A 23977-nucleotide genomic window follows, 5' to 3' on the forward strand; every position below is an offset into this window, starting at 1 on the left:
GGCAAGCAAACAGTATGGGAAAGTATTTCAGAGTAGCTATGGGAATAAAAGCTATCTTCCAAACAGCACAGAATAGCAAAGTTTGCAGGGCTGAGACTGGAAAAGCATACTGTCTATGCATATATAGACAAATACATGCATACATATATGCATACATTTAAACTTATACGTTTACTAAATAACTAAAATGCAGACATGAAATTAATAGCATATATGCATGTATACATAGTATACATGTAGCTGTAATACATGATGAAAAACTATTCATAATTTAAACCTATGGAAAATTACAGTGGTGTATTCCACAGATACTTTAGTTTCTATTTAAAGGCCAGCTAAGATATTTACCTGTTTTTCCGGCACCTTCTCGTTGTGGCAGCTTCTCACTCACTGAACCTGCAATGGAAAAAGGAATTAACCAGAAAAATATTATTTTTAATATGTCTTCTAAGAAAAATAGTACAGATTTAATAGTCATTGAAGCCTTTCTGCTTTAAACGCCTCACACAAAGCCCTGTGAAAATCCTATGATGGTGTGACCGCATCTGGAGTATTGTGTCCAGTTCTGGGCCCCTCAGTTCAAGAAGGACAGGGAGCTGCTGGAGAGAGTCCAGCGCAGGGCAACAAAGATGATTAAGGGAGTGGAACATCTCCCTTATGAGGAAAGACTGAGGGAGCTGGGTCTCTATAGTTTGGAGAAGAGGAGACTGAGGGGTGACCTTATAAGTGTCTATAAATATATAAATGGGGAGTGTCACGAGGATGGAGCCAGGCTCTACTCAGTGGCAAACAATGATAGGACAAGGGGTAATGGGTACAAACTGGAACACAAGAGGTTCCACTTAAACTTGAGAAGAAACTTCTTCTCAGTGAGGGTGACGGAACACTGGAACAGGCTGCCCAGGGAGGTTGTGGAGTCTCCTTCCCTGGAGACATTCAAAACCCGCCTGGACACATTTCTGTGTAACATTATCTAGGTGTTCCTGCTCCGGCAGGGGGATTGGACTAGATGATCTTTCAAGGTCCCTTCCAATCTCTAACATACTGTGATACTGTGATACTGTGTGAAAAGTGTGTGTGTTGGTGGAGGCAGAGACACAGCATTATTCTGAGTTTGAGCCTGAGTTAGTTGCAGGAGACATCCCCAGAGTCCTGTACCTTACAAAAAGAGACAGCAGTGGTGGAAATAGTATCAAGAAGCTTGCAGGAGATGGGGTTTAATAGCTTATCTTACCAGGCTGGACTCTAACCCAGCATACAGTCTTGATTTCAACTTGTCAAGAAATGAATCTACTGGTTTCTTTAGTAGGTTTTACAGGAGGTGGTTGCCCTTAGGCTTTAAAGTAGAAATACTTATTTCTTGCTTATGTCTCATTATTACAGTCACTGGCATGACTCTAACTCCTAGCCACTTCTTATTAACAGATCTATCTCTGCTGCTTTAAAAAAGCACCTTCGGAAGTGGTAGCTTCCTCTCTGAAGACCTACATAGAAATCAAAAATTAAAAAGCATAATGTCTATCAATCCTCACCACAGTCTTCTTATATACACCTGCTTTATTGGAAAAAAAAAAAAAAACAACAAACCCCCAAAAAACTAACAAACCCCAACCGAAAAAAAAAAAAAAAAACAAAAAAACCACATCTAACAGATGCTCTGAAGTGTGTGAAATAATATGGTTGCCTTCATTTTCCTAGTTTATTTCCCTCTGGAATAACTAAAATCACTGGGTTTAAAACAAAACAAAACAAACAAAAAAAAAACAAACCTTGCAGCACAATAAATCTGTTCTAAAAGGACAATTTAAATAAGAGAACCCACTAAATCACAGGCACTGTTACTTGATAGTTACTTCAACATCAAGTTTAGACACAGGAGTCTGCCAGAGGGAAGACAGCTCAAATCACAAATCTGGCAGGCTGATTTTAAAACCTCCATAAAAGAATATATGACAGTGCAGCCAAGCTGGTACTACCTTATGAAGAATTCAGCTTTTAATACAGCTTTTACATACCCATAACAGAAATAGTCCAGTTTAGACACTTCTTTTTTTGGTGGTAGTGTATTTTTATTGTATTATGTTTGAATCAACAGAAAATCAATACGCTTAATGATGAGTCAGTGTTAATGCGGACAGGAAAAATAAAGTCATTATAATTACAGGAATTATATCCAAGGGTGTTTGGGACAGTTTGCTCTAAACAGACTGCAATACTAATCCATGTGCTCACTCTGAAGAGGAGGAAGATTTTTGCATTTACACTAGATGAAGCCCAAAGATCTGAGCTTTTTGTTGCTTGGCTTGAATTTGGTAAAAGGCTTAGCCTGAACTCAAATACGATGTTCCAGTTTTAGGAAGTACTGCATACAAAATTACAGGTTTTTCTAATTGCACTAAATACCAGTCATCTAATCTTTCCTCAACTTTCATCCAGTTACAATTAACTCTGTAGTTTCTCAATTGAATTTTGAAGCTCAGCATATAATTACAATTCCCTTGCAAATGCAACAATTTTAGGTTTGACTCTCACCCATACTAAAGCGTTTTACACCGATTTGTGAATAGAAATGAGGTCTCAGCATGGGGAATGTGTGTGACGAACTGTCACAGATAGCCCCTTTTGTGCTAAAGAGTATTAAGTAAAGCCTCAGTCTGACACCAGTGTTGTCTCTCTACGTACATTCAGAATCATTATTATAAATTGAACTTAAAATTCAGCTTATAGCCAAGTAATTTAATGCATTGGTGAAATTTATATAACATTCCACATCTTATATCAGAAAAATCTTTCCAGATTTCATGAACACCAAAATGCCTTCAGATTACTCCATCTGTATGTGAAATAGCGAGAAATAATGACTATATAATATACATGCAAGGTCAGGGAAAATTGATTACTCTCTCTATGCTTTGTTTTCTTTTTTTACCCTAAATTTTGATGGAAATTTGATGCATGAAGGAAGAGAGTGGCATTCACAAAGGCTAACTTTATCGCAGCAAATTTAATTCACTATGAATGCTAGGAAATTTATTTCACTAAAATGCTAGGATTTTCCTCAGTGAATGCTAGGAAAATTAGGTTCACCGGGCTAAAATGAAATTTTTAATAGTCTTGAAAAGCTAACAAAAATATTCACAGAATTTCCTACAAAGAAAATTCTGTGCCCCCACATAGATTGACCTGCAGTTTTCAATTTATGCAGCAGAAAATTTTCTTGTCTCAACATTCAAGTGGAGAAGGTTTATTGAGCTTCTACCATTTTTTTCTACCATTTTCTGAATATATTTAAGTACTACTATCTAAAATTGTGGAAGGAAGTTGCATTTGCAAGTTTCTAGAAAATTGTATCTTCAATACTCACAACAAATGCTCACATTTTCAGCAGGGCAACAAAGAGAAATAGCAACTTATAACTTCGATAAAAGTTAGGCAATACAACCAGCTTCCAAGTTTTCAGTGCACTGTAAGCCACCAAAACACCACATAAAAATATTTATGGAATGAGAGACGGCAAGGAGGGATATTAGATTCAGGAGCATTATTTTAACAAGAAGAATGCAGTACTGTTCTAGCTTAGCCATCTATCCCTTTATGATTCTGATGAATAAAAACAAAACAAAACCAAAACAAAACCCAAACAAACAGAAATATTAATGCCTTACTTTACTGCAAACCCCAGAATTCCAGTGAGTTTCACTATAGCAACTTCTGAGGCACAATAAACCTTTCAGGGAATGTGATGTGAGTTTTGTGGTTTGTAATTTTATGAATACCTATTTCCTACAGATATGGTCATATGCAACTGGCCTTCAAAAGTGAATGTGAGAATCTACTGTTATTTAATATATATAATGATTTATGATATGGAATATTTGTTATCGAATAACTGAATGCAGATATCAAGAAACAGGTATGTTATCTTCCCATGTTGTTTTTTCCTCACATATGGACGTGTCTGGCTGTGTATGTATAGGGAAAGTACTCTGTATGGGGGCAGAAGATATACATGATTCAAGGATGGGTATTTTTACCAGCTAACAAAAGTAATGTAATGTAAATTTTTAAAGGTTCATTGCCTTCCCACATGTTTGTTTTCATCATTTCTGAATTTTTAATGGTACTTGTATTTTGGCCTTAAAAATGATCAGGCCATCTTAATTGTAAGGTAGCAAAACTACTTAACAAAACAACCCCATGTCTCCATACCTCTGCAATCTCACTAGCAGAAGCCTAGAATACTTAATAGGGCATAAAAACCCTACAATAGGCAAACATTGTATTTTTCAATGATAATTTAACACCTGCTTCTCAGTTTCTGCCCCATTTCCCAGGACTCCGTACCTGTGGAATTTCTGCAGTTCCCTGCAGTGCTGATAACAGAGATGGGGAGTTGTAAAAATGTCTGTTTTATGTCTGGTGTTCTTTAGTGAAAGTATTGGGGGACATTCATCATTTTTAAGGAGCTTTCTTTTTAATGCTGTCATGGGAATGTGTTTGATTTACTCTCCTTCTCACCACTGCTCCTGCAACAGTGGGGATTACCTCCATGGTGTGAAATGACATTCTGAGATTTATCAAGTGTGTTTTACCAATACCAAGTGTTGTGCAGGAATAACTGGAAAGGAAGGAATAAAAGCTTCTTTCAGGTAAACACGCAGTAATTAAACAAAGGTTTTCTATAAATTAGCTGTAGAGTCCTGCATTTTTTAATGCTGTTCATAACCTTCATCTTTCCACACCTTGTGTCTACCAAAAAAGACAACTTCAGGAAGAGTAACCAGAACAACACACTGAGCAAAAAATTGCTCATACAGCTACTGTAGATACATAAAGAATATTCACATGACACTTTTCTGTCCCAGAACTTGAGGTAGCTTTAGGAAGCATCATGTTTTGCATCCAACCAATATTAACAGTTAGATAAACTTAGGGGTTGTTTCACATATCTAATATCACGCAGTAAATGTGAAACATGGATAGGGGATGGGATTGGCTAGCCAAAATCCTATCTGCCCATCCTAAATTCTGCTCCATATTTCCTCTATTAAAATCCAAGTTCTTCCAGGCTGCCATGCTCTTCTTTCCTATTTCTGGATATTCACCAAAGTCAAAGGTGGTTCTACTGGGAGAAAACGAAAGGCAAGAAATTATCCCATAACTTAAGCACAGTTGATTAGACATGTATTCAAAACTTATCTGAAGTTACTGAAGAACTAACATAAAATTGAAAAGAAACGCTGGACAATTTCATTAAAATAAGAAAATTTTACACATTCCATGGTATTACATTTCCTCTGAGAAAATCATTATGAAAGCACATTCACAATTAACTCTACCTGCCATCTTGGTTGTCTGTGCACATTCTCCTCTAGATGAAAAAGGTGGCAAAAGTGATCCCGTTCAAAAAAAGTCTAGTAAGTGCAAACTGAGAAATTTGCATAAATGTCTTTGAAATAGCTATAGCATCATGCCTGCAAAATATTCAGAAGCAAATGAAAATACATAAACATGCTGGTGTCAGCCTGACACTGCTACAGGAGACCTGCCTGCAATGTCAGAAAGTAGCAAGGCAATGCCTACATCAAGGCTAGAAACAACAACATGTATTAGACTGAATAGGGACAATAGTGTCAGAAGAAATGGCACCCCTGAAATATTAGTTAGAACAGAAGTGCATCTACTCAACTTCAGCATACACACTAATATTTTGATTGTAATTCCTGTGCATAGTGGTACTAAAGAAAAATGTACAAAAGGGAATCAACAGTGATCTGGAACATATCAACAGTCCTGGGGGAAAAAAAAGAAAACCCTCTGTTATCCTAAACAGATGGCAATTTTGAATATATAGTGCGAAATGGGAGAAGGGTGCAGTCGTGCTTCAGGCTTTCATTCTGCAATATAAGAGCAAAGTTTTGCCTTATTATACCACATCAAGTTCTAAGAAAATCTGTAGCTGCCTTCTCTGCTGAATGAGATTTCTCCAGACCTCTTAAGGCTAAGACCTTAGCTGTTACCACTGCAAAATCCCCTAGCATTCCAAATTTATTTCCGAACACTGCTGTAGCTGGACTTCCTTCCTGAAGGACAAAGGGGTATATTGTCCTTTGACAATATACAACATCAAATGTGAGAGCACTGATACAAGCAGGGGAGGAAATGTGCAGAGATGATCCCAAGGGGTCTCATAACAGTTGGAAAATCACCCATGATCTTCCATGAAGCAAAAGCATACTCTGCATAGTCACCTGGGCTCTGGAGCAGTCTCTTTATCTCTGAGCTACTAAATTAAGATCAAGTGCTACTATCACCTTCTCCTTAGCATTTCTGTAAAAAATTTCCCAGCCCTCCAAAAACAAACTGAAGCAGTCTGGAATTTTATCTGACAGACACATGAATATAGCTTTGAGAGGAACTAAGGTCTGGTTCCTGTAATGATAGAGTAATTCTTATAATAATCTATTAACTAACCTAGAACTAAACTGAAACTTCTCAATAATACTGAATATAAATAGAAAAAGTGAACTTGTTCTATTTATATTTGGTATTACTGAGGTGAAGCAACTATTATAAGTGAAAGCGACTAACTCAACAACATCTTGAGCCAAAAATAATGCCATTTGTTCTGGGACTGTTCATCACTCTAGATTTATATTTATTATCAATGTCAATGAAAGACAGAAGCAAATTTCTAAGCACAACCCCTTTTTCACTGATGTCAGTGAAGCATAAAACCGCAATTTTAACCAGTCTTCTGAAAATGTCATTCATTTATAATTACACTAAAATGAATGTACACTTTTCTCTATTTTAAGGCTTCTGAACATTTTATATTATTTTTCATAACTGACTGTCATTCTACAGAGACTTTTCATACTGGATCAAAAGGATTAGTCTGAAATATATTCTTTCTGGCTAAAGCTCACCTACAGACAAGATACATGGGAGATTCTCCAAATCATTTAAACATGACAGACCTTAGAAGCTGAATTAACTATCCATATCTTTGTTGAAACTTTCTCAGTAGTCTCTTCCTTCCTCCCTCTATTTATTAAAACATCAATATTGTGCTTGAACAACTGAAGTAGATGGGACCAGGTGAATTCCCTCAAAGGCTCCAATCTACTTTCTTTTTCAGCTTCACTTACATTATCAGGTTAGCTTTTTAACGCTGTTTTCCTGTTTCTGACAGAGAATGGTGCTGCGGCACAAACGGGCATACAGTACATAGTTTTAAAGTATTTTTAGAGCTATGTCCGTGCAATTCTCTCAGCCTCGAGGAAGGTGAATAGCAATTCTGGCAACTGCTCATACACTTGGGATTTATATGTCAATGAAAGATGGTCAGAAGCAAATACCTAAAAAAACAGTGAACCTGTTAATTGTCCTGATGAAAGACAAAAGAAAGACACATGACAAATGAGTATGACTGTGGAAACCCCCTTCAATACCTAGCTTATACTACTACAATTAAAGTAGATGGGTCATAGAATCACAGGGAGGATTAGGGTGGCAGTGAGTTCAGGGCTAGCTTAAAAGTTAGACCAACTTTCTCAAAGCCTTGTCCGGTTGAGATTTGCAAATCCCCAAGGATGGAGCACCCGCAACTTTCGCCAACACCTGTCTGTGAGCTGAACCACTCTTCCAATGAAGAATTTTCCTCCTTAAGTCTAATCACATGCCACATAAATCTACTATTCATGAGACAATGTTGTAACAAGTCTTACCTGGGCACCGGGGAGTTTTGTGGGCCACAGCAGTACCACTGATAGGACGACCATTGGGAGTGACACACCAGCAGTATCCAGTATAACTATGGCACTGAACCTGTCAGGAATGACATGAACCATGTGCAGTTTGTCAGACATATGTCTATTATCCCACAGCATTCATGACATGAGTATGAAACACTAGTCCAGCAAACTACAACCTAGAACAATAAACCATAATGGACCTGATCTCAGTCCTACATATAGCATAATGTTTATTTCAAGCAAAGTGTGGTAGTCCTTCAGAACTGAGTGAAGAGAAAACTACTGAAATATGTGGTTGTTTACACCCTATTTCAGAAGACTGGGGTGCAGGTGTTATGAAAACCTCACAATGAAGTTCCTCAAGAGACAGATAAACTGTTACTGAAGCAAGCAATCTTGATTTTTTTTCCACATAGAGAACATATTGTTCCACCCACTGAAGAAGCAGGACAGAGTGCTTCTGCCAGCATTATTCATATCCCAAGCTGTCAGAAAGGAAACTCCTGGAATTCCTGTTTAGAAATCAATTGCATTGTAATTCCTGAAGGCCAATATCACTTCCCTCACCATGTTTGAACTAAGAAGGATTGTCTTCAGCACAACTTCACAACAGAAATGCAGTACAGAGGCAGCAGAAGGTGATGTTGATTGGAATACTTATCAGAGTAAGCTTCTAACTGCATCCCTTCTGAATTCCATGATCTAGCCTAAGCAAAGTAGTCTTAGACTATACGGTTGTGCAAAAATTCAGCTGAGAATAGGGAAGAATTAGCACTAAGATATGGACTCTGGTTTCAAGATTCCTGGTCCAAATGAGGAACAGATCAGAAACTCCAAGCATTTTACCATCTGATGAGGAGGATTCAGGGGGCTATAAGAATGACTCAGATGCCTCAGCCTAGAAGAACATGGAGTGCATTGCATGAAAAATGATAATGTCTGGCTCTCTTCCTGGCCAACTCTGAAAAAAAAGAACAAGGACTTGGCACAAAACATGAATTTTCCTTCCATATTTTAACATCAGCCTTAGCAGAAATTACATTTTGAAATCATGTTTCCCTTCATTATATTTGTCTCTTCTTCATTTTCTGCAAACACACATATTCGGACTTTCCAGCCATGCAAGATACTGAATGAAAATTTTTCAACCTGACTATATGTGCCATCGTCATTGCATTCTGGGATAAACACTTGTTGAAATTCCTTGCGAGCTTGTTCCTGGGTGTACTTCCTCTCAGCCACACATCTGGAAACATCTAGAGAGAGGGAGAAGACAAGTCAGTTGGATGATGCAATACGAAGAAATGATAAGTGATAATCTAAATTACGAAAAATAAGGAAAGATCTGAGACACATAAAGAGAATCAGAATTATAATCAGTGAAAACGTACAATCACTTGCAATGTTTTTAGGAAAGAAAACCAGTAGAAGACAATTTCTAGGCAATAATTCAGAACTGGGAAATGAGATGGAGAGATGCCTGGAAAGACAACCTTGCTGCTCCAACTGCTGCGAAATGGTAGAAGTCCAAAGGGGGTTTCTCCTATGAATTTAGCACAGCAATAGATACTATATTGTGCCCCACAATATTCTTTCAATGCTGGTGGCAGCACAAGCCTTCCAGAGCTTCAGGAAAGGCAAAGCAGGCAGCAGGAGCCTTGTATTTCCTACTGTGATTTTATACACTATCTACTGCAGTTAGGCAACAATCTCAGCTGTGAGTACAGGTGTGCCTACCAGGCTGGTAAAATAAATGAAATAAAATATATTGTACACTATAGGGGTTCACTGGGGAGGTGATTCTAATAATTTTGGACATTAATTCATACTATGGTAAAATTTAGTGTAAGTTTATGATTTAGACATGGCATAAGTCAAGTCTACCACATGGTCCTTCTTTTGTCCGTGGTTAATAGCACCATCTCCTAAGTTACTTGGTACTAGTTTTCCTTCCAAGACAAGGTAGAAAACTAGACAGCTTTAATTCAGTTAACTTTCTATTGTCTAATAAATTATATTGTCTACTATATATACTTTCAATTAGGCAGACAAGGACTGAGAAAAGACACATAACATACACTGTTGTACCTTTCTTTGTTTAAAGCTGCTACAAATTTTAGCATTTTGCTGATGCAGAATCAATACTTTAGGATCTACTTGAGCTACGCAATTTCAGAAGAAATGAGAATACCAGGCAAGCTTAAGGTAGTATTAATGATTTCAAGATGTGAGTGTAACATCTGAATTAGAATGATCTCAAACACACACACGCAGAAAAAAATGTTGCTTCTGATCCTGTTTTGACTGTTAACTGTTTCACAGCAACTGGCTAGATCGCTTTTGGGGCTAAAACTGTCAAGTGATTACCTGTGAGACAGGAGTGTTGTGGTGATCCATGAATGTTCATGCAGTTATTAGAAAGCACAAGGACAGACCTTCCAGTCCATGCAGGTTGCACACTGAACAGAATCTGAACAGTGAGGCAAAAGCACTTCCACTTCCCCATTTGATATCATCATATCTTGACAGGGTTTTGGCATCTAAAAGTCCTCAGGAGCATACAGGTGAGCCAGCTAAGTTCCCAGTTCCCCAAGCACCCTCTCTGTGCCAGTGTCAGCCAGACACACATGAACAGAACCACCATGGAAGCTTAGCACAACTGCGGAAGTCCTGGGTACAGGATGAATCTTTCACTGGTCATCTCCACCAAGCTTTGGACAACTCACATGTCAACATTAGCATAAAAAATTCCCTTCAAGCCCTGGGTAATCTGGTGTGGAAGTGCAGCTTAATGAGGACAGAAACTGGTCCTCAGCATCTGCATCTGGGAAACAAAATTGGAGCCCTTTAATTCTAATCTTTGTATTGATTTCCCTTCTGGTCTTGGATTCATGTGCACTACTTCTGTGCATTAGTTTACTCTTCTCACAGGAGCATTATGAGAATTCATGTTGATAATATGACCAAAATACGTTTCACTTTGAAAAACTGTGTTTCAGTCTTAACAACCTTAATTATATCGTGTTATTGCAGGAGGGGTATTCACAGGGATGCAATGTTACCTAAAATGGACAGAAAAATTCAACCATCCAGAAACGTGAGAAAAATAACAAGGAACTGAATTAATTTGTACTCTGGTCCTTTAATAACCTGTTTCTTCAAGGGAAAATTATAGTCAATGTACTGTGCAGTTCAAGTGAAGCCTGTTAATGTATGCACTGCCAAACTTTTTTGGGGAAAAAAAAAAAAAGGAAGATTTTTAAGCAAGCTTTGGTGTCATAAGCCTTCTTCTGAGCATGGTTTGGTTATACAGTACTTAATAACATGTGGTTTTAATGTAGCTAGTATTTTAACTGAAAATAAATCACTCCTTTGTTGGCCCTCTGTCCTCGTTTTTCTAGACTGACATGTGGTTTAAATGTCTAAAAGGAAAAGTGATATAAATTCCATCACATAAGGTCTCTGGTATAGTACCAGTAGGGTTGTAAATTATCTCCAATATTTGAATTATCATAAAAAACATGCTAAGGAGAAAGAGAAGTTCTCCAAAACCGTCCACCACTTGTTCCTAAACAGCCTGATGCTCTAAAGGCCTCCTGTTTCTGGATGATCTAATATGCTTAAAAAATCAACAATGACCAAATTTAGTGGAATACAAAATTCCCATCTGAAGCCTTATTTTGCATTATATAACCATGGAAACATTTTAAAGCTGTGGGCATCGTTGTGCTTCAGTATACCCAAAATAAACCCATGAAGATTTCTTATCAAGTTAAGTATCTGAAACTGTGTATTGTCAAAATATTATTTCCAGTTCTTTTTTTTTCATTTCACCAAAGTATTACCACAAGGGAATAACTGTGACACACAGATACAGTCTAAACCTGATAGAAGAAATGTATTAGGATGGTCAAGATAAAAAGAAGACATACAAAAACATTCCTCCTCAGAATATTAATCAACATTAAATTAATACTTCAAAAGAGCCAAATTCCTTTCAAATAAAACATCACTGAATCCAAAACAAGTCATAATACTTTTTGCAATAAATTTGCAGAATTTACACCACCTGAGAATCTGTCTCTGTGTCCTGATTGCAATACCTTCTAAATCTACTGCATGATTTCAAACATATTTTCAGAAGGAAAAGAAGAATTCAAGATATTTATGTACTAGACATCTATGCAAAATAGCAGCTGAAAAAGGATGAGAAGATTAATTCTTGCCATGACTGGGAAAAAGACTGAAACATGAGCTCACATCACTTATCAGACAAGAGATGGATGTAGGGACATTTTGCAGCTCCTAACCGGAAAGTCTGTGATAGGGAAGATCTTAATCCATAGGCAAACAAACTTTTAACATTGTCATTGCTTCTGCTCACTCAACAAAGCCAAATCTGGGACTCATTGAGCAAAGTCATGTGAGTGCACCCAGACAACTCATGTCAATCAGCTCACACAAATCTCAAAGTGCATGAGCCTAGGCTTAAGTGGATTGACAGAAGGTTTATTGGAATACTGGCATCTAAGGAGATACCAGTTAAGTCGCACATATACAGATTCAACTTTCCTTTTTCTCTAGAACAGGAATCACTCAGATCAGGATGGACTCTGATTATTTTGATATAAAGACTGAGAATGAAAAGTAGTGGAACATACCTGGTAGCTCTCTGCTGATTTATCAGCCCACATCCTTGATTTTGATGATCATGTACCGTACCCTGACCAAAGCAGGCTAAACTCTTTTCAAGTGAATGGCATTCACACTGGTGACAAACAACCTAAGAGCAGAGGGGACTCCAAATCTGCAAGATGTTGGAAGGATGAAAAGAACTATGCAATGCTGTGCATCACTGGAACAATTCAGCCGTGTTTCACTCTTGTTATATTGGATTTTTAGCTCTAAAAAAAAAAAAAAAATCTGCTTTTGTTTAAAATTTTGGAACCATCCAGCTGAAAAATAAGGGGCTTTAAATGGTTACTCGTTTCTGACTAGAATTCCCACTATACTTTATTTTTCTTCCTAGCTTAAGTATTAATAAGGGACCCAGCAGGCTCAAGACAGAATCTGGTATATGACCTGGTGAAACAACCATTTGACTATAAGTGATGTAAAAAGCTGGCTGAAATGAGGCTTTATTTGCCTACACTCAGACAATGGGAAAAAACTATTTTGCAGCTATGTATGCCTAGAAGTAATTGGGAATTATGTCAGTGACTGACTCAGTGAGATTTTACCTTCTCAACTCCAGCGGCTTTTGCATTCCAGAAGATTGCTGGAAATCTCCTAGCATAGAAACTAAGCATGAAGATGCACCAGTGTGCCTTCAATAAGCTCACTTAGACTGTAAAAAGCTGCCAAATTGGGTTGGTACAGAGCTTGAGGCATTTTAGTACAGTACGTTGGCCAATGTTTGATAGTACAACTGTGATTCAGCTCTAGCACTGCAAAGGCTGCTAAAGGTTTAAGAAGACAAATACATCCTGGGGTGTATAACTAAAGACAGAAAGGGGTGCATGAGAGTGGACAGGAATACACAGAACTGGATTACAGAGCTGTAGCTGTTTGGGGAGGACTTTCTGAATTGCCCTCGTGACAATTCCTGAGGAGACCAGTGTCTGTAAGGCACAGATGAAATAAGGAGCCATCTTGATTTTGTGCTAAGCTTCCATATGTAACAGAGAAGAATTTCACCTACTAAGTGAAGTGGCGCTGATACACTGCTGCAGGGTCCAGAACCAGATGCTGTCAAGCATGACACCTGGGAGCACAGGATTTCCTGAGGTAGCATTGAAGTCAATAGGAAATTGCAGTACCTAAGTAAATTCTGGAAACAGAATCAGCCTCACAAGCAGAACAGGGCTGACTTGGAACTAATTTTATTTTATGCCTTATTTCCAACAGTACAGCACCAAAACCACTGAGCTTTGAGGGCGGGGGCAGGGAGGGGAGAACCAAACCAAAAAAAACACCAAACATTTATCAGTTTCAACTCTGCTGGCTAATCCTTGAATAATATATCACTCAGAGAAGTTTATGACTGGAAAGTAGAAGTTTATCTTTAAAACAATGACACAAACTCATTGAGGGTGTAAACACCATCTCTAAAGTGACATTTAATACAACTGAATTTACAGCAACTTTGGGGCTCCACAGGGACATCTAACCCAGATTCTCTCATGGAAAAGTAAACAGCTTGCCAAAAGAATAGATAAATCTCCTGCAAAGGTTTTGATTTAGTTCATCCGGTATTTCTTTGTTTGCTATATATTTCAGTGAGAATAAGAGTACCTTTCCCAGTCCCAGTACACTGAGCAGACTTTGCTTGCTCTCAAAGAGATTCTTGTGTGTGACACAAGTTTGTTATGTATTTATGCATAAAATACACTTCACAGTTTATTGAGTTATTTTATTATAGATGAAATATCCTGCTGAACAGATCAGAAACATTTACCACTTTGTTAAAACTATTAATAAAGTGGTTAAACTTAATCATTTGAAGAAAAAGTTCCCTTGAGGACTTCCCACAGATACTTAGCTGTTCTTATGCTTGAGAGAAAGCCTTTCTAAAGTCACATAGATGAGAACAAGCAGCCCTAGTACAGTCACAGATATTTACGTATCTCTCACTGCTTCTCTGTAGGTTTCCCTTATTACTGCTCCATTATGCCAGAATACCTATATAAACTTACCTGCTCTTAAATTTAGGAACATACAATGCAACAAGCTGTTTGAAGTTAGCATTTTACTGAATTGTCCTAACGATGATCTGGAGTTTTTTTCTACTTCTGTGTTTCTTTCCCAATGCTATATCCTTTTTACAACTCATACGATGAAATCAAATGGTCTTCATTTGTAGTTAGTTTAACACAAAATTGTTTTATTCAGCACACCATCTGTTTTGGAGATGAGCACACCATTTGGTTTACATGACAAACTACACATAACATGAAAATTTTCTATAACATTTGACCTAGGTCTGTCTATATTCCAAAGAATTGATCATGATTACCAACAAAGCATGTAAATAGCTGTAGTTTCTAGCTAGGAAACACACAGCGAGTATACATGCTCACAGTTTCAGTTTCAAAGATGCAGAGATCATTAGCCTCTTGGGCTGGAAAGGATGTCAGTGCAGACATTTAGCCTGCCAGCCATAAAATAGACTTGCTGCTTCATGACAAGGGCTGGCCAACTCTTTCACTATTTATTTTTATTGCTGCTTTCTGGATTCAAACAAAACAACTGAACAATCTTAGCCTCAACTCTCCTCTACTGGCATCTAACAAGCAGTGTGGGGTTTCTTTGTTGTTTTTTTGGTTCACCACCCCCCCACACACACCCATTTTGCAACCACCCAGCAATTTAGATAGCTAAGCTTTAAGATAAAATAAAGAATGTTGTGCTGAATTCCTTCTTGGCACAATAATATTTCTCTCTATTTGCTAAGAGTCATATTTGGAGAGATACAGTCTGACTAGAACTGAATCAAATATTTGCAAGAAAAACTAAAGCTACAGCTTTCTGACTTTTTACATACCAAAGGCCAAACCAGGCTTTCTGAGCAGAGCAAGATTACTTTCATACAATCACAGTACTGCATATCTGATTCTAAAAAGATACCTTTTTTTTTTTTACCTAAAAATGATCCTATATGCTTTGTTTCTCTGCAGCCTAGCTTTGGTATATTATGCTTGAAGAAATATTATAAAGAAAAATTAAGTATTTTAAAGAGAGATAAATTTCACCTCCAGCAAACTGTGGATGCTATTTCAGTGTTAGTTGTCCTATGTTCCAGTAGATACATTAAAAAGAGCAAAGGATATTCCACAAAAATATTCCAAACAAACTATGTCTACCTGCAACAAATTCCTACCAGAAAGTATAATCAGAAACCAACTCCTCTTGCTTTCAGAGACTACATAAATTATAATCTCCATATAGAGGTATCTTTTGTTCACCAAGATTTTGAGTATCTTCTTCCTCAAATTAACATTTTTACTACAGTGGCTTGATACATAACAGCTTGACACATAGTATAAATGAAAACTCAAAACCAAACTGAGGGTGAGACTGAACAGTGTTTTTATCAGGATTGCCAGAATTACAGTGGGGAAATGTGCAGTCATCCTACAGATTAAACATAGTGTCTGCAGCAAGAAAATATGTCTGAAAAAGGAGACAGCTCCCAGATTTTTTTTTTTCATAAAAAGTAATCATTTTTTTCCCAGCATCCCTTTCTTTTTGTTTTTGGTTTGGGTTTGCTTTTACATTTTCTTTTTCCTCATAAGAGTGAGGACAAGTAAAAACGTTCTTCTTTCAGTCTGCAGATTTTGCAAGCTCTCAGTGTGTTCAGGATTACTTTATAAACTGATACCTTGGTCCAGTCCCACTTTCACTCCTTTCAGCTAGGAAAAGTACCAAACCTACTCACTACATCTTTCTCTCTCCAAAGGAAACATCTCGGGAGCATATTCTGCCAGGCAGCAGGTGGCCTGGCCAAGCCAATAGCCCTGCCCATATACATTGACCTAAGGGACATGCTCAGGCAGTGCGACCATACATTGAGCTCACACCCAGCTCACAGGCAAACCTGAGCTTGAGGGAAACCTCAAGCCTTAAGAATACAGGATAAGGTGTGCACTCAGAAAATATGTCCAGCATTTACAACCCAGTGCTGTAGCTAAAAGGTGAAAGCAACATTTCCCCAGAAGATGCTTAGATGGATAGATTACAGGATGGAGATTAATTTACCAGCCCAAAAGAACTACTGCACAGTGGTACCTCCTTTCTCTGCACAAAAGGAAAAATGACATCAGCGTGTTTCTCCAAGGGCAGAAAGGTAGCTTAATTCATATTGTTTCAAATTATTTAAACATGTCCTTAATTAATTCATTATCTCATTGTACTAATCATTCAAATTAGTGAAATTTTCACTATTGCCAAAAGCCCCATTTTAATGAAAGAAATGCTGAGCGTTTCTTTTCTAAGGAAAGTAAATAGCAAACAGCAAAATACCTCTTTATGGGAAATTCCACTCATATTTTAATGTAGTTCAGTTCCTTATGTGAATTGTGAGAATGAAGATAGCACTTTTTGTTATGTCTATGATAGCCTATAAAAGAATGACATTTTTAAACAGCCAGGGTCTTTAAGATACTGTAAATGAATTAAGCTAAACATGAACTATCTAGGGTTTCCAATGGAGAAAAGGGATTTACGTCGTTGTAGAATAGCAATGACACTACTCTGTGTGACAGCTATAGCAATGACACTACTCTGTGTGACAGCTCTTCTTGGTGAGTTCATGAAGCAGCAAGTCCCTGATGGGGCGACTTCTGCAAATACTAAAAAATGGTTATTTTCAAGTGTATTACTCTGCAAAACTTGCAGACCACTTTCAAGGCAAACTTTAGTTACATTAATAGAAACTCCTCCTCTATGTAGGACACCTTCATGGGAAACAGAGGCTTTGTAGTTCAGATGAAACATTCCCAGTAGCCAGAAAGCCAAAATTCAGTCACAGAATTGCACACGCTCTTCAGCTTCCTCCTGAGAAGTTACTTAAATCTCAGCATTCACAAGGAGTTCAAATACTTAAATGAAGTTCAGACTACCCCAGATGAACAACAGTGCCACCTCTTCCAATTCACCCGTACACCATTAGCAAAACTGCAAATTAATTGCTACGGTCCACCAGACACTGTCTGCTTTGTGATGCACTACAGAAAACCTGTGTTCCCTCCACTAGACATTCCCATTCCAGATATTGCTCACATTGAACAAGACGCAATCTGCTAGCAGACTTTCTACACTAGAGACCTGAAGTTACTGAGATGAGAGAAAAAAACCTGTCCAATGAGAATGGAGTTATTCAAAGATATTAGATTCCGAAAAAAAAATCCATTAGTCCCATAATCTTCCCAAATCCTCCACTAACCTAGCTAGGACTAAGGCTCACTGTCATTTCAAAAACAATGCATGGTTTCATTGAAAAATCCTTCGATCCCACTCAGCAACACCCAGCATCATCATTTTATCTTTCAAAGCTAATACATGTTATTTATTGTCACAGTAAACTATGCTTAAAAGCTTAAAATTGTTTGAAAGCTGCTACAGGAAAAATATGAATTTATATTTTCAAAGTTCATGTGAAAAACCTGGCTGAGTAGTGAAGGTACTGGCTGAGTAGTGAAGTGTCAGGTAACAAACCTGACAGATTTCAGCAGCAGTAAAATTTACAGAAGTCTGCAGAAATGAGTTGAAGCATTCTCTTTCTGGTTTGTTTTTGGTGTTTTGTTTTTTTTAATAATGTAGTATTTTCATGGCAATAGAAAATTTGAATATTCTGTGTGCAACCTCATTCTATAGCAAGAAGACTGAATTTTACAGAGCAATTCTGAACAGTTAAAAAAAAATGGCAGAATTCTTCATTTGATATGTACAAGGTGCTCCATAAGAAAAAGCAAAATAACTTGTTTCAGATAATCACATCTGTCATGATTTGTGACAGACATTCAGTGTCACATTTCTAAGATAAACAAGATCTTCACTTACCAATGCCTCTCCCATTTCTGCTGGGGAAGACACTTTTAGATGATGTTTTGTGCATTTCAGTTTTCATACAAGCCTTTTCGAGTAACCCATACCATCTTCCAAATCATGTAAAATCCCTATTAAGTGTAAAACCACAGCTACTGGCCCTACAGGAAACTGCAGTGCTGAGCAATACTTCCTACTCATAATGGGCAAATGCATCGTTCAGGTATATAAATTAGAAGAAGGTTCTTTACTTTTTAGAATAAGGTTTTTCCTTCTTTTTATTTTCTTTTTTTTTATTTTTTGTAGACACGTTTCTTCCGCATGGTTGGTCCTATTTTCAAGAATTAGAAATTTCAAACTGTACTTTTTGCATGCACTAACAAAGAGTATCAAAGGGTCAGTTCTGTAGCTTGCAAAGGCTTCCTGTGTGACATCTAAAGCTCTCCCATCCCGTTCTCACCAGCTGTAGTTTAGGGAACAAGGCTAAGTGCTAAAGGCCTCATACATGAGTTTGTACTAGTCATAGGAATAGACTGATCCTGGCATGTATAAGGGCAGTACTGTAAGAGCAGGTAGGTTCAGTTCTCAGGTTGAACTGCCTTAAATCCCTAAAAGAAGATGGCTTTGTGCAATCTACCAGCTTACAGGTGTACGCAGTCACACTGTGCTCTGGCACTTCTTAATTAATTAGCACAGACATAGCCTCTGTGTCTTTCTGGCCAGTTTAAAAGCAATCACATTGCTTTTCCACTTCTTGTATGCTTTGTTTGTTTGGCTATGCTGGGCCAGATTTACTGTGAAGCATTTGCATGTGTGTAGTGGATCCCCATCACAGGTGATATTTTAACAGTTCCCCTAACACAAATAAATGTATGTTGACAGTTGAGAAATATTATTTATTAGATTCATAACCTTGTTGCACAGTAAACATCTGTGTCAACCAAGTGGCAAATCTCCAGTTTAGATTTTGTTTGGAAAAGCATTCAAAGTTTGGATGCTCACCTACAGTACACACAGATTATTTGGGAACTGCAAAAAGAGGCTGGAAATTTTATGAGATTGTAGCTTCTCACAACATTTCCAATCTTAGCAATGGATTATATAAAAAAAAATGAGTGTGAGAAAAATAAAACAGTTTAAGTTCTGCCAGTTAGCTGTCAAGATCCAAGATCGTCAAGTGGTTTCCTTTGCAATGCTAAAGAATTACCTGGGCTGAGCATTATTGCTGTGAATCAAACTTGAATTAAGAAAGGAAAGCAAGCATATTTAAGGCAAATTATCCCCTTTTAATTTTAGTATTTAAGTGATCATAATCAAACAAGTGAGACAAATGCTCAGTATAGGTGAGGAGGAGAAAAGATAGTCAAGCTAAATTTGGCTTTCTCAGAAAAAAAAAGGAAAGAAGCCGTCTGTCTGGTGGTGTTTCAAACACCCCTATGGATGTAAAAAGAAAACATAGCTCTGAATATATAAACAACAAAGATAAAATGATAGAAAATTATATATAATTTCTATATAAAATACAGAAAATTTAATATATAAACAGAAAAAATATATGAAGAAATTGACTCAGTTATTCCAAAAAGTCATTGACATAAACTGTCAGTGTTTAGATTTCTAGCAAATAGACTGAATCGAACAAGAAGTTGGTCGCTGTTTTCAACTAATTAAAAAGATACATGGAAGTATTTAATTTTCATACAAGATTTTTGTGAAGAGGGATTTTTACCTGTGAAGAAGACAGAGCAAGACAGACACAGACTTAAGAATGCCCTTTCTGATCAATGGTTGATGACTATCAGGCACAGATTTGAAGTTGTGAATCCTGTACCAGGAATTATTTCTTTTTCCCCTTCATAACTTCTGCATGCAAACATGAATATTTCTTTCCCTTTTTCTTGGATTAGCAACATCAAAACTTGCTTTAAATCCAGTGTTTTGATGGAGCAAAGTCTGGTTTTTTTTAGGGGGACAGATGAACACTTCCAAAAGGATTTGCTAAAGAAAGCAAATTCTTAAACCTTGAAAGTTGCCCTGAAATGGAACCATCACTTTTTGGCTAGCCCTACTAAAATAAACCTCTGCTCTTTCTTCAAATATCACCTGTAACAACAAATTTCACCACTCAAAAGCAGCTGACTAAAAAGAGGTCTTAATCTGAGGACTTTCTTAGCTCTTTCAAGAAGAATATTTGATAGGACTATCAAAAGTAGCCCTAGAAATGCTAAAACTGAGACTTGCAGCTAGGCCAACAAATCGTCTTTTTATTCTCTAAACCTTGTTTTTACAGCCTGAAATATTTCTGGTGATTTGAGCCATAGGTAGGAATTAAGACACTGGTCACTTCAAAATTTAAGGATGCTTTGATTGAGTAAGAAATACTATGAAAGAGCACTGGTCTCTTGCTGGTATTGACCAAGTATATTATGGGCAATCATGTGTCTATAAATCAAAAGAAAAAACATCTTTAAATACTAGAGTGATGCTTCCCTTCATTTAATTGAAAGGTTAAAAACATCTGACTGATGAGGGCATGATGTATACTTGCTATTAGCAACACTTATGTTGCTTAAGGTGTCCAATTCCAAGTCTGCAATTGTATCAACATACTATTAGTAAACAGCTAATGAGCAGCTCTCCAAATACTAGTTGTATATTGCAGAAAAATTTGCCACCATCACCAAGGACACCTTCAGTAAGGGAATTCAATGTATCTTTATAGAAAAAATTTCTTGCAGATGATATTGTCAGTATGGTAAGAGGAAAAAGCAATAAAGAAAAACAGTTAAACCAATTTCTGTAAAAGTGTATAATGCTCTCATGCATAAAATTAACAAATGCAGAGTGCACAAGAATTCTCTCTGTTGTTCATGAGTGTAACAAAAGCTTTGGCTCAGGTAGCTTCACTACGCTATCCTTGTCTGCAAAAGTAAATAGATCCATCAGGTAATACAATGGCTTATTATGAAAGGGCTGAAGAATGAGCATAGTGTTTCATCTAGGCAAAGACAGAACATCTCTTTGAAGCAGTCTTGATGCTTCAGAGGTTTGCTGGAGCTGGAGAGAGATGATGTGGAAAATTGCCTCCTAGAGGTCGAATATGTGTGGTCCCTGGTGTTTTCTCGCAACCCATCCCACCCCTCTTTTGGAAAGAAAGAAAGGGAAAGTAAATCTTTATGACCACTGCTATTCTTACATTTTAGAAAGAAGATCATTGTGTTGTGAATCACCCTACACTTCAGCAAGGAACTGTGTTCTCTAGCACCAGGCTACTTGAAAAGTGAAAAGATTTAACTATGAATACTTTACAAATATTGGATCTGAAGTGCCAGGGTTGCATATCACACAGTTTCTCCAAACAGACATCAGAAGTAAAAGAGTAGATTATGTAGGCAGAAATGGCCTGTAAGGGCTCTAAGTATTAAAAAACTTTCTTTTTTTTTACCCCTCACAAACTAAATGGTTGCAGTTAGAAAACACAAGACTGAATCTAAGCATCTCCAAATACCGAACTGCAACAGACAAGAAACCTCTGCAGATAACTGTACGAGTTACTCTAAGTCTCCTAATGACAATGGTCCTTTAGAAGAAGGACCTAAACTTGAAATTTCCTTAAAAGGGACTTTTTATACTGTAAAGGGGTGGGGAAGTAGTATTTTTTCTGATTGATAAAGGTCAATTTACCTTTATGTAAATCAACAGGATGGATTTCAACCTACTTCCTTTTAGAAAGTTTTTCCCGCACAGCACTCCTAGTTTGCAATATACAAATATTTTCAGAAACTATTTTAAGTCTATTATTTTTCATTATGGTCAAGAGAAACTTTGATTTGCTCACCTTTGCAGTTGCCCCGGTAGGCTATTTCCAGCTGAGGGTCTTTGCATTTTGCTCTCTGAAATTCACACCGGGACAGGAAAGTTCTTCCATCAGATGCACAGAGTGATTTCTGAGGGGAACCTGCACAGTCCAGGCTGCACTCTCTGTCTTTGTCTTGGTCCACTCTCAAAAACTGGAAGAAAAAACAAAAAAGAAAAAAAAGCTGTAGGAATGCTATTCCCGTGTGAAGAGTGCTCTGTGATCCCCTTCCCCAAGGAAGACATACAAATATTACCCAAAACTGAAAAGAAAGCTCAGCCTTTTTAGCCTATTCAAATACTAGCTAGTTCACACCTCTGATTATTCAGCTGCTGCACTGAATTCAGTGACTGCAACATTTCTCTAACATATACTAAAACCACTATTGCACTTAGGAAATATCTGAATCTTCTTCACCCATTATGAAGCTGGAAACAGCAGCTTGGAGTCTTTAGAGTAAAAATGGTGATGGCAGAAACATTCTCCACAACAAAAATGAGAGCAATGGAAACTTGACTATTTTATTAGTTGTTATGCATTAATAAGTCTATAATAACAAGCTGAAAAATATGTTCTAAGATCCAAATGGGATTTTGGACATCATTACTTATCTAAAATTATACCCATAATGTCTCCAGTGGCCTCAGTGTAAAAGGTCTGAAGAAAAAAAACAGTGATGTAAGACGTAAGCATGTAAGCACCTTGTGAAACACAACAGATTATTTATTCTTGCAATGCTTATATTTAAAATCTAAAGACTCCTCAACAAAACTAAAAAAAAAAGTTTTCAGATATATTTTATAGAAATATTTGTACTTGTGCATATGTTTGTCTATAAAAATACATGCCAAGATTGAAGAGGGAAAGGTTATAAGCTTGCAGTTTTTCCTGTGAGACCATTCTTACAACATGCAGGATGGTGTCCTGTATGTAGATCACAACAATCACATGCAAATCTATAGAATTTGGGGAAAGAGCAGCTGGAAAGCTGCCTGGCAAAAAAGGACATGGGTGTGTTGGTCAACAGCCACCTGAATGTGAACCAACTTGTGCCCAGGTGGCCAAGAACTGGCCTTCTTGTATCAGAAACAGTTTTCTCTCTTTCTCAGAAATTCCATTTCATCTCCTCCAGAATCCAGTAAGTGTGTATAGGAAGACAGAAGTAATCTGTTGCCATCAAAAGATGCTCCCCTTTCTCGTTGTGCCGCAAAGTCACACTGAACTTGCTCTAACTATTCATCTCTCCACCCCCACGACTGCAGGCAAGGCTCATGATTTTGGCATCTTTTTTGGCACTGTGAAAAGCAGGAGCTACTTACCCGGAAACATACTGCCAAAACCATAATTGGTTCTGATGTCTCTGCTTGCCAGCCAAAAACAAAGATAGTACTTTATCTTCTGAGCTCCTGAAAAGTGGGAACTTGGGAGGAGATGAACTCAAGTCATAGAATCATAGAATCGTAGAATAGTTAGGGTTGGAAAGGACTTTAAGATCATCAAGTTCCAACCACCCTGCCATGGCCAGGGACACCTCACACTAAATCGTATCACCCAAGGCTTCGTCCAATCTGGTCTTGAACACTGCCAGGGATGGAGCGTTCACAACCTCCCTGGGCAACCTATTCCAGTGCCTCACCACCCTAACAGGAAAGAATTTCCTCCTTATATCCAATCTAAACTTCCCCTGTCATCAGATAAATTTCTCTATCATTTTACTGTTTCTGAATAAGCACAAAATTAAGTAAGGTATATAGCTTACACCAGGAGATAGCAGTTCTCCTAAACATTAAGAGGTATTTAAGAAAAGGTCATCATCCAG

At 37.5% G+C, this 23977-nt stretch overlaps 1 protein-coding gene across 4 annotated transcripts in view; it reads right to left on the reverse strand.

Moving 5' to 3' along the window:
• Positions 1–23977, reverse strand: part of SMOC2 (SPARC related modular calcium binding 2) — a 140133-nt gene that overhangs the window by 70064 nt on the left and 46092 nt on the right. For all 4 annotated transcript variants that reach the window (XM_061471354.1, XM_061471357.1, XM_061471353.1 and 1 more), the window contains exons 2-5: positions 22141–22312; positions 8907–9013; positions 7731–7830; positions 349–396 (exon numbers count right to left, since the gene is read on the reverse strand). In XM_061471354.1, coding sequence (XP_061327338.1) covers positions 349–396; positions 7731–7830; positions 8907–9013; positions 22141–22312 — 427 coding nt within the window. The remainder of the gene's footprint in view (positions 1–348; positions 397–7730; positions 7831–8906; positions 9014–22140; positions 22313–23977) is intronic.

This window comes from Pezoporus flaviventris, unplaced genomic scaffold, assembly GCF_033815535.1.
Source record: "Pezoporus flaviventris isolate CSIRO_AGI_PZ_B2104156 unplaced genomic scaffold, CSIRO_AGI_Pfla_v1 ptg000066l, whole genome shotgun sequence".
Taxonomy (NCBI): domain Eukaryota; kingdom Metazoa; phylum Chordata; class Aves; order Psittaciformes; family Psittacidae; genus Pezoporus; species Pezoporus flaviventris.